This window comes from Elephas maximus, chromosome 22 (assembly GCF_024166365.1).
Source record: "Elephas maximus indicus isolate mEleMax1 chromosome 22, mEleMax1 primary haplotype, whole genome shotgun sequence".
Lineage (NCBI taxonomy): Eukaryota > Metazoa > Chordata > Mammalia > Proboscidea > Elephantidae > Elephas > Elephas maximus.
In genome coordinates this window covers 42438605-42457154 of record NC_064840.1, presented here as the reverse complement: position 1 = coordinate 42457154, position 18550 = coordinate 42438605, and the positions used below count along the sequence as shown (strand labels likewise).

Below are 18550 nucleotides of genomic sequence, written 5' to 3'. Positions count from 1 at the left end.
TGAACCATCCTTGCATACCTGGTATGAAACCCACTTGGTCATGATGAATAATTTTTTTGATATGTTCTTGAATTCTATTGGCTAGAATTTTGTTGAGGATTTTTGCAACTAAGTTCGTAAGGGATATGTGTCTGTAATTTTCTTTTTTTGTAGAGTCTTTACCTGGTTTATGCCTGGACAGGTGCTGCTTCTTTTTCTTTCCTGAGCTCTGTAATTTCTGTAGTTTAGTAGAGCTGGCAAATTCTCTTTACCCCCTGTTGTGAATCCCTCCTTCTCCAAGTCCGGTAGCATGGCTCAGGGCGCTCAAATGGGCCTATCTCAGACCCAGGGAATTCAACAGCTACTGAAGCCGGCTTCGGGGCGGGGGGAATGGTAAAATATATGCAAGTACTTAGCTTTTGCCGAGTACGCCATTCTCCTCTGGTTTTGGAGGTGTGAGTAGGCTGCGCGGCTGGCTGCTTCTTCCTGACATCTCTGCGGACGAATGCTACCACCAGCCTGCCATAGCTGCTTCTGGGAATGGTGCCTGAGGGGTCCTAGTGATTCAAGTACGGCAACTCCTCTCTGTTTCTGAACGGTCTCACTCTCCTCCTGCCACTTACTTTGCCTTTGATGTTCAGCTTGCCATAATCGTTTCGCTTGATTTTTCGGGTCTTTGTTGTAAGACGGATTGCCAGAAGTATCTGGCTATTCTGCCATCTTTGCCCTGTCTTTCTCCTATCCTTTTTTAATTGGGTTGTCTTTTTGTTGTTGAGGTGTTGCAGTATCTTCTAGGTTTTAGAGATTAGACCCTTATCAAGTATGTTATACTCAATTTTTTTCCCCCAGTTTGTAGGTTGTCTTTTTATTCTTTTTGGTAAAGTTTTTCGATGATCCAAACCGTTTGATTTTTAGGAGCTCCCCATTATCTAGTTTCTCTTCTGGTGTTTCTGCATTGTTAGTTATGGTTTGCATTCTGTTTATGCCATGTATTATGGCTCCTAGCATTGTCCTTGTTTTTTCTTAAACGATCTTTATCATTTTAGAATTTATGTTTAGGCCTTTGATCCATTTTGAGTTGGTTTTTGTACATGGTGTGAGGTATGGGTCTTGTTTCATTTTTTTGCACATGGATATCCAGTTATGCCAGCACCATCTGCTAAAAAGAATGCCTTTTCCCCATTTAACAGACTTTGGGCCTTTGTCAAATATCAGCTCCTCAGAAGTGGGTGAATTTACGTCGGTCTATGTATCTTTTTTTGTACCAGTACCAGGCTGTTCTGACTACCGTGGCCGTATAATAGGTTCTAAAATCAGGTAGCGTGAGCCCTTCCACTTTGTTCTTCTTCAGTAATGCTTTACTTATCCGGGACTCTTCCCTTTCCCTATGAAGTTGGTGATTTGTTTCTCCATATTGCTAAAAAATGTGGTTGGAATTTGGATCAGTTTTGCATTGTATCTGTAGATCGCTTTGGGTAGAACTGACATTTTCACAATGTTGAGTCTTCCTATCCATGTGCATTGTATTTTTTTTTTTCACTTATGTTGATTTCTTGCACTAGTGTGTTCTATAGTTTACTTTGTATAGGTCTTTTACGTCTCTGTTCAGATTTACTCCTAAGTAAATCTTCTTGGGGGCTATTGTAAACGGCATTGATTTGGTGATTTCATTTTTGGAGTTCTCTTTGTTGGTATAAAGGAATTCAACTGATTTTTGTTTATCCTGTATCCTGGCAGTTTGCTGAAATCGTCTATTAGTTCCAGTAGTTTTCTTGTGAATACTTTGGGGTTTTTTGTGTATAAGATCACATCATCTCCAAATAGGGATACTTCTACTTCTGACCAATTTGGATGCCCTTTATTTCTTTTTGTCTTATTGTTCTGGCTAGGACCTCCAGCACAATGTTGAATAAGAGTGATGATAAGAGGCATCCTTGTCTGGTTCTCATTCTGAAAGGGGACGCTTTCAGTCTCTCTCAGTTTAGGATGATGTTGGCTGTTGGTTTTGTATAAATGCCCTTTATTGTGTCAAGGAATTTCCCTTCTATTCCTATTTTGCTGAGAGTTTTTATCACGAATGGGTGTTGGAGTTTGTCAAATGCTTTTGCTGCAACGATTGTTAAGATCATGTGGTTCTTACCTTTTGTTTTAAGTGACAAATTAGATTGATTGTTTTTCTAATGCTGAACCATCCTTGCATAGCTGGTATGAATCCCACTTGGTCATGATGAATATTTTCTTGATATGTTGTTGAATTCTATTGGCTAGGATTTTGTTATCTATGTTTATGAGGAATATTGGTCTGCAATTTTCTTTTCTGGTGGTGTCTTTACCTAGTTTTGGTATCAGGGTTATCCTGGCTTCGTAGAATGAGTTTGGGAGTATTCCATCTTTTTCTATGGTCTGCAATACATTTAGTAGAACTGGTGTTAATTGTTCTCTGGAAGTTTGGTAGGATTCTCCAGTGAAGCCGTCAGAGCCAGGGCTTTTTATTTTTGGGAGTTTTTTGTTTTAAAAAAATTATCTCTTCAATGTCTTCTTTTGTTATAGGTTTATTTAGTTTTTCTATCTGGGTTTGTGTTAGTTTAGGTAGGTAATGTGTTTTTAGAAATATGTCCATTTTTTCTAGGTTTTCGAATTTGTTAGAGTACAATTTTTCTTAGTATTCTGTTATGATTCTTTTAATTTCAGCTGGGTCTGTTGTGATTACATCCATCTCATTTCTTATTCGGCTTATTTGCTTACTGTCCTGTTTTTCTTTTGTCAGTTTGGCAAAGAACCAGCTTTTGGTCTTGTTGACTCTTTCAATTGATTTTCTGTTCTCTATTTCACTTATTTCTGCTCTGATTTTTATTATTTCCTTTCTTCTAGCGCTGGAAGGCTTCTTTTGCTGCTCTCTAATTTGTTTGAGTTGTATGGTTAATGTTTTGATTTTGGCCCTTTCTTCTTTTTGGATGTGTGCATTTATTGCTATAAATCAACCTCTGAGCACTGCTTTTACTGTTTCTGTTGGGTAGCCAGAGCTTAGTCTTATTGACTCCTTTGTAGGTGACTTTTTGTTTATCCCTAGCTGTTCTTAAAATCCTCTTTGGTTTTGGCAAATTTGATTATATCTTGGTGAATTTCTTTTGGGATCTGCCGTATATAGTGTTTGATGAGCTTCTTAGATAGATATTTTCTCATTTTTCATGTTATCTGGGAAGCTTTCTGCCAGAAAATCTTCAATGATTCTCTCTGTATTTTCTGTCCCCCCCCCCCCCCATTCTGGTACTCCAATCACTCATAGGTTATTTTTCTTTATAGAATTTCACGTAATTCTTAAGGTTTTTTAAAAAATATTTTAAAATTCTTTTATCTGGTTCTTCCTCAAATAAATTGGTGTCAAGTGCTTTATCCTCAATCTCACTAATTCTGACTTCCACTGCCTCAATTCTGCTCTGATGACTTTCTATTGAGTTATCTAATTCTGAAATTTTATTGTTAATCTTTTGGATTTCTGTTTGCTGTCTATGGATTCTTAAGAAAAAAGCCTGTTAAATTTGTCATTATTATGTTCTTGTATACCCTTCTTATGTTCCTCTATTGCTTTGTCTGTGTTTTCCTTGGCTTAGACTTCATTTTGCCGGGTCTCCTGGAGAGCTCTGTATACTAATCTTTTGAATTCTACCTCTGGAAATTCCGAGACCTGTTCTTCTTCTGTGAGGTTTCTTCATTCTTTGTTTTAGTTGCTTGCTGGAGCCATCATGGTCTGCCTCTTTATGTGATTTGATATTGACTGTTGTCTCCGAGCCATCAATAAGTTATTATACTTATTTATTGCACATTTGCTTATTGTGCTTCTTGTTTTGATATGCTGAAGGTAGGCTGGGGATGTGAGCTACTTTGGTTGTTGGCATCTTTGAAGCTCTCATGGCCTGTAACCAGGTGGTTAGGCTGCTACTAGGTGTGTGAGTCCAGGAATGTGCTTACTTTTCTTATGTGGATTCAGTTCACCGTGTGTGGTGCAGGCTCTCACCTACAGTCCTACACGAGCAGGGCTACATAGGGGTGACTGGAGCAGGCCCAGGTATTTGGCTGTAGTAGGGGTTACATGCCGAGCACGGTAGGGGGCTGATGGCTGCCTGAGTGTCTAGGTGGAAGGCACGTGCCTGTCCCCTAGAGTGTGTAGGTGGGTGGGTTTTGGACCTGGACTTTGGGCACCTGATGCTCTTGGCTGTAAGGACTGGGAGGCACCACTTATTCTTGCACCCCTGTCATGGGTGGCTAGATGGGATGTGTGAAGCCGCCAGTCCTTGGGCCCCTGATGTGGGTAGGTGAGGACCCTGCTTAATGGGCAGGGTGGTTTCAAATGTCATGAATATGCCACTCCCCCTTAGCTGTTGCAGTTGAAAATAGGTTTCAGGTATATGCCCTGTTGTACCATGCTAATAAAGGCCTATGTTGAATGGGTCCACACAGGTCTAGGCAGGGGTGAAAGGCATTTGAAGTCTGTGGACCCCTTATGCCAGTGCCTAGGCAAAGGGACAATGTCTGCCCTGAGTTCCTGGCTTAGGAAGTATAGCAATTTTTCAAAGCCCCGAGGCTGGTTTGGGTGCAGTTAGTCCAGAGCTCCCAGCTTAGGGGAGCTGGCAGTTTCTGTTTGTTCGTTCGTATATTTGTTCCCTCCACAATGCCGTGAGACTGGCTTGGGCACGATGGGTCCTACTTCTGGCATCAGGGGCACGACAACCACTGAACACTGCTGGACAGGCACTGGAGTGGAGTGGGGAGGGGACAGGTGAGGGGAATAGAAGCACATCTGTTACAAAAGTCCGAAAAGGGAAAGGGTTGTTTTGATCCCTTGAGGTGCTTGCACCTAACTTTTGTAGATTCAGTTGCCGCTCCCCCTGGCTCTGGAGGGTTTAGGCTCTCTGCTGTTAGGTTTCTCCCGACATGGTAAAACGTGTCCTTAGCATTAATTTTTGCCTCAGCCCATGTGCGCCAATGATTCAGCCTGCCGGGTGCTGACTAGGTCAGGTCTGGCACTTCTTTGCTGCTTCTGAACTGTCTCTCCCTCTCCCTGCTGCTCAGTTTGACTCCTCAACTTTGCCTTTAATGTTCAGGGCTCCTAGATTGTCTTATACAATCGATTCACTTGTGTTTTCAGGTCTTTGTTGTAAGAGGGACCACAGAAGTGTCTAATGACTATTTGGCCATCTCGGTCCTGCCTCCCAAAGCTGTAAATCTTTATGGAAGCAGAGTAACACATCTTTCGCCTGTGGAGTGGCTGGTGGGTTCAAACCACTAACCTGTTAGGAACTGAGTGCTCAACCCCACTGTACTATGAGGGGTTAGGATTTACAACACATATTTTTTCGAGACACAATTCTATCCATAACACCACATAAGATCTCCAAGAAACCAAGAAGCAGAAGCTGAAAAGAGACAGGATGTTCCCCCAGAGCCAACAGAGATAGAAAGCTTTTCCCTGGAGCCAGTGCCCTGAATTCAGACTTCTAGCCTCCTAAACTGTGAGAAAAAATAATTGTTTGTTAAAGCCACTCACTTGTAGTATATCTGTTACAACAGCACTAGACAACTAAAGTACCATCCAATACTTAATGTGAGCCAATTCTGTATGAGATATGGAAGACCTAGTGCTTGACTACATTTTTCTAGATTGTTACATGAGAGAGAAAGAAACTCTTCTTCTTAACTGCTGGATTTTGGTTTTTTTTGTTATACCAAAGAGGATGCTTACACCACATGCTAAGGAATAAACATTGTTAGAATTTGTTGGAAAACCAGAGCAGAATCACAAAACTAACAGGGTATGCCAGATGGGGGTATTGAAACAAAGCCTATCTCAGTGTAGAGAAGCTCAGAGGATTTAGGTGGAGAGTCTGAAAAAAAGGAATTTCTAGTGATGAAAATGGAATGATTGAAGACAGGAATATTTCTCTCCTAAAAAACAAAACAAAAAACTTGATGTAACTTTTCTTGCTATTATTCTGGTAAATGAGTTTTATGAAAAGATGTTTTGAATAATAAATTACTACATATTTTTCCTTAAAAATATTTATTTTTTATAACATTAATACATAGCATTGGACCACTTTCAAATACTGTAACAATGTACAGCATTTTAAAAGAAGTTTAAAGAAAGACTCCCACTATCTGAACAAAACTGCAAACATTATTTTTATTTATTCTTGTATTTTTTCAGTGAATGTACAAGTGTGTATGTATTTTTATATAGTTGAGGTCATGCTGTAGTTCTTTTGCACTTTCTCATTTAACTTTATGCAAGTACGTCAAGTACTTCTTGACATTAAAAATCTTCAGTTCTCAGTATTTCTAGCATTTGCTTACATTCATAAATCAACTATGAAACATAGAAAAAGCAAATCAGTATGTATCAAAAGGCAGTAATTTTTAAAAAGTACAGAATATTGCCTTTGACAGAGAATGACATTTTTTTTTTTTCCAAATTACTAGCATGACAAAGCCTTCATAAGCCTAGAAGAGACATTTCAGTGTGTTTTCAGGAAAGGCCTGTAGAACCTACTGCATATAATCTTATAGCAAAAACAAACCAAAAGTAAATACTGAGGCACTCTTTTGCCCAAGGGAAACCTAAATTACAAAATAAATACTTTAAGGTTAATGCTACTTGTCTGGAAACATTCAACAGTACGTGGGGCTAATCCTCTTTATGATATAGTCCAGACCACATTAAAACAAGAATGTAATTAAACCCATGGCAAAGGGGAGTGGCAAAGCCTTCTCATTTCTGTGGGTATAATCTGAAGTTCCTTTCCTCATCTGGGATCATCCACCCACTTTGGCAGAACAGTTGTATAAACCCCAAATTTCACAATTCACTTATCTGGCTCCATTCACCTTATTCACAATGAAAATCTGTCAGAGGAACAAATGCTATTTCTTCTGATTTGAGCAACAAGAAAGACCCAACAGCACCATCAAATTCACCTAAATTGTGCTAAAGGTGGTATTACTGCATTGTTCCTTTATTCCCCCCACACCCCCGCAATGGATTTAAATTTATTTTATCTACCTACATGCTGTTAAAATTAAACAACTCCCCAGAAGCTTGGACAACACTCCAATCTTCTGGCCATCTTACCATTGAATGTACCCCTGCAAACCAACCTCATTAATCGCTCAAGAACGCCCTTTCCAGTTTTCCCAAGGACCTTGCTAACTTTGAAGTAACAGATGGTAGATGTTTAACCTAGAAGCTTCTTTTTCCCAAGACTTGTTATCTCTAGGATTTTTTTGTATTCATTGTGACTTTTTCATTTATAACCTTCAAAGAACCAACTGCACATTCTTTTATCACAAGATTCTAAACAGCACATAAACCAAAAACAACTCTGCAATAGCGGACAGCTTCTCCAGAATTGACTGCTCTTCTGCAAACGTTTCTCTCAATAAAATTTGACCTATTTAATTGTCAAAACCTTTTGTTTTTAACACTACTACACATCTAATAATGGAGTCCTGGAGGCACAGCGATTAAGAGCTGGCTGCTAACCAAAAGGTTGACAGTTTGAATCCACCAGCTACTCCTTGGAAATCTTATGCAGCAGTTCTACTCTGTCCTATAGGGTCACTGTGAGTTCAAATCAACTAGACCGCAACAGTTTTTTTTTTTTTTAATACATCTAACAAGGAACCCTGGTGACACAGTGGTTAAAGAGCAGGGTCACTAACCCGAAAGTCAGTGGTTGGAACCTACCAGCTGCTCCCATGCGAGAAAAAGTGGCAGCTTGTGTCCTTAAAGATTAAATCCAAACCAAACCAAGTCCAGCTCATGACGACCTGAACATTTAAGGGAGCAGACGAATAAACATTAGCCTTGGAAACCCTACTGGGGAGTTTCTAAACTCTGGCCTGTATAGTATCTGTGATTCTGAAGAGACTTCGTGGTAAGGGGTTTCGTTTTCATTTTTCTGGTATACATCTAACATTATATTGTTATATAGAATACATCTTCACTTTTCCTAGCTTTTAGAGAATTGTGCTTAGTTTTCATTTTGGATAAATACTAATTCTTTTAGTAACATTGTTACAGGGCAGGGCTTCCCAGCTCTGGACTAAGCTCTGCCTAGGTTCTTACCTTCTTCTGACCAAGAATGACCAGGAGAGGCTCAGAGGTTCCACACGAACAAAGGTTTATTAGGCACAGAAAGAAAGTAAAAGGCTCGCGAGGGAGAGATGGAGAAGGGTTTCCACCTACCCTAGCCTCCAGTCTCTCTCTGAAGGAAGGATTTCTTAGGGTTTATAAAAGATAATACCTTTATTCATTAGATGGGTGGAGATTTCCAGAAGGGGAGGGATTATGAAAATCAAATGCACGTGTAGTTGGAATTCAAGATGGATTTCCTCTCAGAGGTTGCTGGAACTAAGATGGAGTCTGTCACAAAGGCTGCTGGAATGTCAAACAGGAATTATTCTGACATGTTGCCCAAGTGGGATGTCTCTGGATTGTGGCTGGAGTCCCAGAGAGGGATCCCTGAATGTCATTCATAGGTTACCTTAATTTTTACTGTGCATGCTCTGCACCTGGTGAGGGACTTGAAAAACAACTCAGGATGGTTATCAGTAAATATTAACTGGTCAAGCATGTAGGGATAGGAAATATGGCCCCTTATCTTGTCTAAGTACCTAGTTTGTTAGTCACAAGTAGTCCTCGAGTGCCAGCAGTAAAAGTTATATGGTGGTCTGCATTTAGGTTTAGATTCTAAGAATAATGAATCAGAGGTTATTTAATTATAGCTGGTCAAGCACACAGGGCCTTGGAATGCAGCCCTTATCTTGTCTGAGCACCTAGTTTGTTAATCACAAGTAGTTCTCGGGTGCTAGCAGTAAAAGTTATATGGTGGTCTGCATTTAGGTTTAGATGCCAAGAATACTGAATCCCAAACCAAAAAACCAAACCCACTGCCATCAAGTCAATTCTGACTCATAGCGACCCTACAGGACAGAGTAGAACTGCCCCACAGGGTTTCCAAGGAGAACCTGGCGGATTCGAACTGCTGACCTTCTGGTTTGCAGCTGTAGCAGGTAACCACTACGCTACCAGGGTTTCCGAATACTGAAACAGAGGTTATTTAATTACAGCCAGTCCGATCTCTTGCCTGTCTCAACATCATTATGTCTCCAACGGAAACACACATAAATTCCAGTAGTCCCTAAGGAGATGGTGAAATTTGAATGAACTTTGAAATTAAATTACAACACAAAGGTTAGGCATTATTATTTTTTGGCCTTTGTCACTGTACTTCGTGCCGCTATTAGTACACTTGTTCTTTGCCAGAGAACTTTGTCCTCAAGCAGAGAGCCAGAAAAACTGGCTCCGTACTACTGTGACCACGTACCCCCTTCAGAGAACGGACACACCTATAACCCGTCTGCCCCAAGTCTTAGGTAACCTGTATTCCGGGGTGACCGCTTGCAAAATCGGGAGGGCACTAGGCCTCGGGGATCCGCGCCTGCCCGCAGCCCGGCCCAGTGCACGCCGGTCCCGCGTCGCCGCCGCCGCCGCCGCCGCCGCCGACGACGACGACGACGAGGAGGAAGGGCGCCAAACTCGGGCTCTGCAAGTGGTAGTTCCGCTCTCGGACTCGCGGTTCGGCCCCACGGCGCGGCGGCCCTTAGCCTGGCGCTCCGCCCATGCTCTCGACCACTAAGAAGGTTCGCCAGCTCTTCCACAGCCTTTTTCCTTCCCCAAGAATGGGCGATTCTGCTTCTAAGATCGTCAGCCCTCAGGAGGCCTTGCCCGGCAGGAACGAGCCGATATCAGTAGCGGGTAAGGACGCGGGCACGCACAGAGGTTGCGGTCGCCTCTGGTGCGCAAGCGCGCGAGCTCGGGAAGCTGTTTATACTCCGCCAGCAGGGAAGGAAGTCTTGGGCCGGCTTCAGTTTGGGTTTTAGTCCCGGATTCCGCGCAGGCGCTAGGAGGCGCCAGTAGGGGAGGAAAAACAGTAGTCTTTGCTGGGGTGGGTTTGAGCTGACTCTTATTAGCTTCTCACCTTGCTAAAACAAAACACTTTCAAGGAATCTAATGTGTTGAGATAACTCACCTATTGTGTAAATACCTTGGCAGCTCCAAACTTTGGGTAGGAAAAGCACTGACCTGACTTCCCGCCGTTTCTGACAGGTATAAGCCACAGGATGTTTTTTGTGCCCCCTCATTCTTTTCTTTTTTGATCCGGGGCGCTGTTTCCGGCCACTTGCAGCGATGGTGCAGGGCTGTACAGGCACTGGGAGGATACATAACGATGAAAACTTAAGTGCTGAAATTGAATCTCAGTCGGGTGTTGTGGCTGCTGAAATTATCCTCTGCCTCCTGTTATCCTTTAGGACGCCCTGGATTTCTCCAGTTGGCAGAAGCTGCCCTGGCCCTGCGCTCTCTCATTTGCGTGGGCTAAGTGGGCGGACCGCGTTCTTAGATGAGGCCGCCCCTGTGTATCAGTGGTGCAAAGGTGTTATTTTACAACAGGGCTTCTCAGACTTAAAAAAAAAAAAAAAAAAAATCCTGTCAATAGCATACCAATACTTTTGGAAAATACAATAAAAACGAATAAATAGAAAAATGGCCACGTGGTTGCATGCCATACCCACTGGCCTTGAGTTGATTCTGACTCAGAGCAACCACTGCCCTGGTGGAGCATTGGTTAAAGCGCTGGGTTGCTAACCGAAAGGATGGTGAACCCACCAACTACTCCTGGGGAGAAAGATGCGGCAGTCTGCTTCCCTAAAGATTACGACGTTGTGAACTCTTTGGGGGCAGTTTGCATGACACGGTAATGTTAAATTGCTAGAAAAGTCTTCAGAAGGTACTTTCGATTTCTGCCTCAGACTGATAACAAGCAGTTCCCAGACAGCACTGGTGAGGACCATACTGTGAGTAGGATTAACTTAGTACAGTGATTGTCAAAGTGTGGCCCCCAGAACAGCAGCATCTGCATTACTTGGGGAGCCTTGCCCCAGACTACTGAATCAGAAACTGGAGCGGGATCCACCCTGATTTTTAAACAAGCCTTCTGGTTCTAATGCACCCTACAGTTTGAAAACCATTTTCTTACAGCTCTGGGTGGTTGGTTAAGTAATGAATAATCTTTTGCCTATAGTTTAATGCCAAGATAATTCCTGCATTTAAAAATGCCCTAAAAAATTCTTCTATTTTTCTTTTCCTTAATTAATTTTTGAGTATAGGAGAAGGTCATGGTGAGCTTTCATAGCATCATATAGAATGAGATTAGAGAAGGTAGAGGTTTATTGGATTTGGGGCAGTTTGGAAATTGATGCTTTGTGACCTTTTTCTCATTCACCTACATTAGCAGTTGCTATTCCCTACTTCTCTGATCACTTTGCACCCAACCCTGTGCCACCTGTTCCCAGCCCTAGAGGCCTATTTATTTTTGACTTAAATTCAGAGAATGGATTTGGAAAAAAAAATTTTTTTCTTAATTTTATCTAAGCTTTATTAATTTATTTAAAAATGAATTCTTTTTTACAAACCAGGATTCATAAATGGATGTTTAAAGGTAATACTTTCTAAATGATGGACTTCCCCAGCTTGTACTGTATAGTTCAGTGTCTTTGGTATGCCCTCCCAGATGCCTAAGAAACAAACAAAAAATTCTTTATCAGATTTCTAAACCACCACTCTTCTGGCAGTTTGTTGTACTGTGGTGGCGTGTGTGCTGCTGTGATGCTGGAAGCTATGCCATTGGTATTTCAAATACCAGCAGGAACACCCATGGAGGACAGGTTTTAGTGGAGCTTCCAGACTGAGACAGACTAGGAAGAAGGACATGGCAATTTACTTGTAAAAATATTGGTCAGTGAAAACCTTATAAAGAGAGGAGGAACATTGTCTTGATATACTGCTGGAAGATGAGCTTCTCGGGCAGGAAGGCACTCAAAATGTAACTGGAGAGGAGTTGCGTCCTAAAGTAGAAAAAAAAAATTTTTTTTTTTGAGTAAGCCTTAAAGATGTGGATGGAGTAAAGCTTTCGGGACCTTCATTTGCTGAAGTGGCATGACTCGAAATGAGAAGAATCAGCTGCAAACCTCCATTAATAATTAAAACATGAAAGGTATGAAGTATGAATCTAAAATTGAAAGTTTTTGAAAATGAAATGGCTCGCTTTAAGATTGATATCCTAGTATTAGTGAGCTGAAATGGACTGATATTGACCATTTTGAATCATACAATCATATTGTCTACTATGACGAGTTAAAGAGGAATGGTACCTCATGCATCATTAAACAGAAAATTTCAAGATCTGCCCTGAAGTACAGTGCTGTCAGTGATAGGATAATATCCATGTGCCTACAAGGAAGACCACTTAATACGACTATTATTCAAATTTATGCAGAAGCCACTAATGCCAAAGATGAAGAAACAGCAGGTTTATACTAACTTCTGCAGTCTTAAATTGATCAAACATGCAATTGAGATGTAGTGATAATTACTGGTGATTGGAATGCAAAAGCTGGAAACAAGAAGGATTCGTAGTTGGGAAATATGGCCTTAGTGACAGAAGCTACACTGGAGATTGCATGATAGAATTTTTTGAGACCAACGACCTTAGTTATCTAGTGCGGCTGTAACAGAAATATCACAGGTGGATGGCTTTAACAAAGAGAAGTTTATTTTCCCTCAGTAAAGTAGGCTAAAAGTCTAAATTCAGGGTGTCAGCTCCAGGGGAAAGCTTTTTCTCTCTATCGGTCTTCTCATCAATTTTCCCCCAGACTAGGAGTTTCTCTGCACAGGGACCCCAGGTCCAAAGGATGTGCTCTGCTCCCGGCACTGCTTTCTTGATGGTATGAGGTACTTCACTCTCTGCTTGTTTCTCTTTTGTTTTATCTCTTGCAAGATCAAAGGTGGTGCAGGCCACACCCCAAGGAAACTCCCTTTACATTGGATCAGGGATGGCCTGAGCAAGGGTGTTACATCCCACCCTAATCCCCTTTAACCACAGACAGAGACCATGATTTATAACACATAGGAAAATCACAAAATGGAGGACAACCACCCTAATCCCTTTTAACCACAGGCAGAGATCATGATTTATAACACATAGGAAAATCACAAAATGGAGGACAACCACACAATACTGGGAATCATGGCCCAGCCAAATTGATACATAGATTTTTTTGGGGGACATAATTCAATCCATGACAGACCTATTCATTGGAAATACCTTTTTTCAACAACGTAAATGATGACTACATATGTGGACCTTGCCAGATGGAATACACAGGAATTAAATCGATTACATCTGTGGAAAGAGACCACGGAGAAGCTCAATATCAGTCAGAGCAACGCCAGGAACCAACTGAGGAACAAATCATAAGCTGCTCAAATGCAAGATTAAATTAAGCTGAAGAAAATTAGAACAAGTTTATGAGAGCCAAAGTATGACCTTGAGTATATCCCACCTGAATTTAGAGACCATCTCAAGAATAGATTAGACACATTGAACACTAATGACCAAAAACCAAGTGAGTTGTGGGATGGTATCAAGGACATCATACATGAAGAAAGCAAGCAGTCATTAAAAGGAGTGGAAAGAAGGAAAAGAAAAAAATGGATGTCAGAAGAAACTCTGAAAGGTGCTCTTGAACATAGAGTAGCTATAGTGAAAGGAGAAAGTGAAGTAAAAAGTTCGAATAAAAGGTTTCAAAGGGAGGCTTGAGAAGATACTGTAAGTATTATAATGAAATGTGCAAAGACCTGGAGTTAGAAAACCAAAGGGAAGAACATGCTCGGCATTTCTCAAGATGAAAGAACTGAAGAAAATACTCAAGTTGCAATATTGAAGGGTTCTACAGGGAAAATGTTAAACATTGCAGGAAGCATCAAAAGAAAATGGAAGGAATATACAGAGTCACTGTACCAAAAAGAATTGGTTGACATTCAGCCATTTCAGAAGGTAGCCTATGATCAAGAAATGATGGCACTGAAGGAAGAGATCCAAGCTACACTGAAGGCATTGGTGAAAACAAGCCTCCAGGAATTGACGGAATACCAACTGAGATGTTTCAACAAACTGATGCAGTGCTGGAGGTGCTCACTTGTCTATGTCAAGAAATTTGGAAGACAAGCTACCTGCCCAGTTGACTGGAAGAGATTCATATTTGTGGCCATTCCAAAGAAACTTGATCCAATAGAATGTGGAAATTATCAAACAGTATCATTAATATCACACAGAAGTAAAATTTTGCTGAAGATAATTAAAAAATGGTTGCAGCAGTACATTGACAGGGAACTGCCAGAAGTTCAAGCTGGATTCAGAAGAGGACGTGAACTGAGGGATGTCATTGGATGTCAGATGGATCTTGGCTGAATACCAGAAAGATGTTTACCTGTGTTTTATTGACTATGCGAAGGCATTTGACTGTGTGGAGCATAACAAATTGTGGATAACATTGACAAGAATGGGAAACACTTAATTGTGCTCATGAGGAACATGTACATAGACCAAGAGGCAGTTGTTTGAACAGAACAAGGGGCTACTGCATGGTTTAAAGTCAGGAAAGGTGTGTGTCAGGGTTGTATCCCTTCATTATACTTCTTCAATCTGTATGCTGAGCAGATAATCTGAGAAGCTGGACTATATGAAGAAGAATGTGATATCAGAATTGGAGAAAGACTCATTAACAACCTGTGATATGCAGATGACACAACTTTGCCTGCTGAAAATGAAAAGGACTTGAAGCAGTTACTGAAGAAGATCCAAGACTACAGCATTAATATAGATTACAGCTGAACATAAAGAAAACAAAAATCCTCACAAGTGGACCAATAAGCAGCATCGTGATAAATGGAGAAATGATTGAAGTTAAGGATTTCATCTTACTTGGATCCATAATCGACACCCATGGAAGCAGCAGTCAAGAAATTAAGCAATGTATTGCACTGGGCAAATCTGCTGCCAAAGACTTCTTTCAAGTGTTAAAAATTGAAGATCTCCCTTTGAGGACTAAGGTGCGCCTGACCCAAGCCATGGTATTTTCAGTTGGTCATATGCATGGAAAAGCTGAAAAATGAATAAGGAAGACCAAAGAAGAATTGATGCCTTTCAATTACGGTGTTGGCAAAGAATGTTGAATATACCATGGACTGCCAAAAGAACGAACAAATCTGTCTTGGAAGAAGTACCACCAGAATGTTCCTTAGAAGCAAGGGTGGCGAGACTTTGTCTTATATACTTTGGACATGTTATCAGGAGAGATCAGTCCCTGGAGAAGGGCATCATGCTTGGTAAAGTAGAGGGTCAGTGAAAAAGAGGAAGACCCTCAACGAGATGGATTGACACAGCAGTGGCTGCAAGAATGGGCTCAAGCATAGCAACAATTGTGAGGATGGCACATAATAGGGCAGCTTTTCGTTCTGTTGTACATAGGGTTGCTATGAGTCAGAACTGAGTCAGCTGCACCCAACAACAACAACAACAAACCAGAAGGATGAACAAATCTGTCTGGGAAGAAATACAGCTAGAATGCTCCTTATAAGTGAGGATGGCAAGACTTCATCTCATGTACTTTGGAAATGTTATCAGGAGGGACCAGTTCCTGGAGAGGGACATCATACTTGGTGTCATGGATTGAATTGTGTCCCCCAACAAAATGTATGTATCAATTTGACTGGGCCATGATTCCCGGTATTGTGTGATTGTCCACCATTTTATCATCTGATGTGAGTTTACTATGTGTTGTAAATCCTTCCTCTATAATGTTAATGAGGGGAATGGGCCGCAGGTGTGTTGATGAGGCAGCGCTCAACATACAGGATTGGATTGTGTCTTAAGCCAATTTCTTTTGGGATATAAAAGAGAGAATTGAGGAGAGAGACAGGGGGACCTCATACCACTAAGAAAGTGGTGCTGGGAGCAGAGCGTGTCTTTTGGACCCAGGGTTACTTCACAGATAAACTCCTAGTCCAGGAGAAGATTGATGGGAAGGACCTTCCTCCAGAACCAATAGAGAGAGAAGCTTTCTCCAGGAGCTGATGCCCTGAATTTGGACCTTTAGCTTACTTTACTGTGGGAAAATAAATTTCTCTTTGTTAAAGCCATCCACTTGTGGTATTTCTGTTATAGCAGCACTAGGTAACTATGACAGAATTTGGTACCAGGAGTGGGGTGCTGCTCTAACAGATACTTAAAATGTGGAAGTAGTTTTGAAACCTGAATGGATAGAAGATTCAGAAGAAAGTGAGGAGAACTGTTAACACTGGAGAAGGCACAGATGGTGAGAGATAGCAGCAGAGTACTGGCAGTGGAAGAGAACCAGCAGCAGCAGAACCAGAAGACCAGTATGAGATGACACTGGAGCCAACCCGTGGAGTGAGAGAGCTGAGTACCTGTGCACGGGAGGCTTCCTGATGGAGTGGGGGTGTCTCCAGGTACTTACTGGTGGAGCTACAGAACTTTGAAACACTTGCCCCAACAGGCCAGATGTGGATGTGAGACCTGAGGGCTGAGAGGCCAAGAAACCAGGAAGCAGAAGCTGAAGAGATAAGGAACACAGGAAGCTGAGCTGCCTCAGTCTCAAGAGATATGGCCATAACCTCTGAGTTTTCAAAAGGTGGAGCCATGGCCTCTGGTATTTCTAAGGGTGGAATCACCACTCGATGGACTAGAAGAATGGTGCACCTAATGCTGAGGGAGCAGAGAGTTGCTGTCCCAGTGGGCCTGAAAGGTGGAGCTGAAGCCCAGGGCCAAGGGGCCTCCACTCAGAACCTGAAGAGTGTGGCCAATACCTAGAGTCTGGAGGGCAGGGCCATCGTGCAAATTGTCTCACAGAATAGAGAATTGATGCTAAGGTAAGGTGACTTGCTTGGTGCCTATTATCCCTTCTTTCCCTCTAGTTTCTCACATTTGTAATGGAAATGTCTAGCTTGTGCCTGTTCTGCCATTGTGCCTTCAGAAGCAGATAATTTGTATTCTAGATTTCACAGATGAAGAGGAATTTTTGGATTTTGGACTTGGAGTTAAGACTTTTGCTATGATATAATGGGGTAAATATGATTTACACATTGCAAGGATGTGATTTTATGGGGGCCAAAGGGTGGAATGTCATGGATTGAATTGTATCCCCCAGAAAATGCATGTATCAGTTTGGCTGGGCCATGATTCCCAGTATTATGTGATTGTCCACCATTTTGTCATCTGACATGATTTCCCTATGTGTTGTAAATCCTGCCTGTATGATGGTAATGATGGGGGATGGGTGGCAGTTGTGTTGATGATGGAGTAGGAGCACTCAATCTAAGGGATTGGATTGTGTCTTGAGCTGGTTTCTTTTGGAATATAAAAGAGAGAAGTAAGCAGAGAGACCTCATATCACCAAGAAAGCAGTGCCAGGAGCAGAACGTGTTGTTTGGACCCAGGGTTCTTGTGCAGAGAAGCTCCTACTCCAGGGAAAGATTGATGAAAAGGACTTTTCTCCAGAGCCAACAGGGAGAGAAAGCCTTCCCCTGGAGCTGATGCCCTGAATTTGGACTTTTAGTCTACTTTACTGTGAGGAAATAAATTTCTCTTTGTTAAAGCCATCCACTTGTGGTATTTCTGTTATAGCATCAGTAAATAACTAAGACACTTGGTAAAGTAGAGGGTCAGAGAAAAAGTGGAAGACTCTCAGCGAGATGGATTGACACAGTGGCTGAACAATGGGATCAAACATAGCAACGATTGTGAGGATGGCACAGGACTGGGCAGTATTTTGTTATATTGTACATAAGGTTGCTTAGTCGGAACTGACTCCATGGCACCTAACAACAACAAGAACAACAACAACATGTCTGTTGTTACTTGCACCTTCTCTCAAAAGTGCTATGATATATCTCTGATGCTTTTGATTTAAGAAGGCAAGGCCTGTCTCTTTAGTGTCTTTTGTTCAGCCTAGTACCAGGTATGTAGCATTCTCAAATACTTTAGTCTTAAGGGTTATTTTATCAGCTTTAATCCTATCTTTTTTGTGTTGTTAAGGAATGTTTTCCCTTTTATAAACAGGTAGATTTCCACTACCAGTAGGAAAGTGGTGGATTTTCACTTTGCAAGAAGGTAAGATTCAAACCGTCACTCTCCTTTAATGTTTAGTTTCTTCCAGGGTCTCTAAAGTGAATCAAACATGAATAGACCTTCTTTGGATGATCGATTAAAACTAAACCTGGACTGAACTTCCTCATTTGAAGTACACTCAGCTTAGTGGTTGCCTCTGGACAGCTCTGGCGGCCTGGAAGGGCAATTGGCCTGGTCTTATGTGTGTAAAGGAAACCCTGGTGATGTAGTGGTTAAGAGCTATGGCTGCTAACCAAGATGTCGGCAGTTCAGATCCACCAGGCACTCCTTAGAAACTCTATGGGGGCAGTTCTGCTCTGTCCTGTAGGGTCACTATGAGTTGGAATTGACTCGATGGCAGTGGATTTGGTTTGGTTTATGTATGGCGATGTTCTTATTCTGCTTCAGTGCCTGGCTACAAAGCAATATTCTGAGAACTTTGAAACTGAGGGAAAAGGGGGATTCATTCTTGTTGAAGAAAATTGGTG

At 41.7% G+C, this 18550-nt stretch overlaps 1 protein-coding gene across 7 annotated transcripts in view; it reads left to right on the top strand.

The window, feature by feature from the left end:
* The first annotated feature begins 9465 nt into the window (after window positions 1–9465).
* Window positions 9466–18550, top strand: part of MSRA (methionine sulfoxide reductase A) — an 816105-nt gene continuing 807020 nt past the window's right edge. Inside the window, exon 1 of one of the 7 annotated variants that reach the window (XM_049866284.1) lies at window positions 9466–9793. In XM_049866284.1, coding sequence (XP_049722241.1) covers window positions 9658–9793 — 136 coding nt within the window. In that variant the 5' untranslated portion in view covers window positions 9466–9657. The remainder of the gene's footprint in view (window positions 9794–18550) is intronic. The other 6 variants (XM_049866282.1, XM_049866293.1, XM_049866287.1 and 3 more) reach the window with 6 other exon arrangements.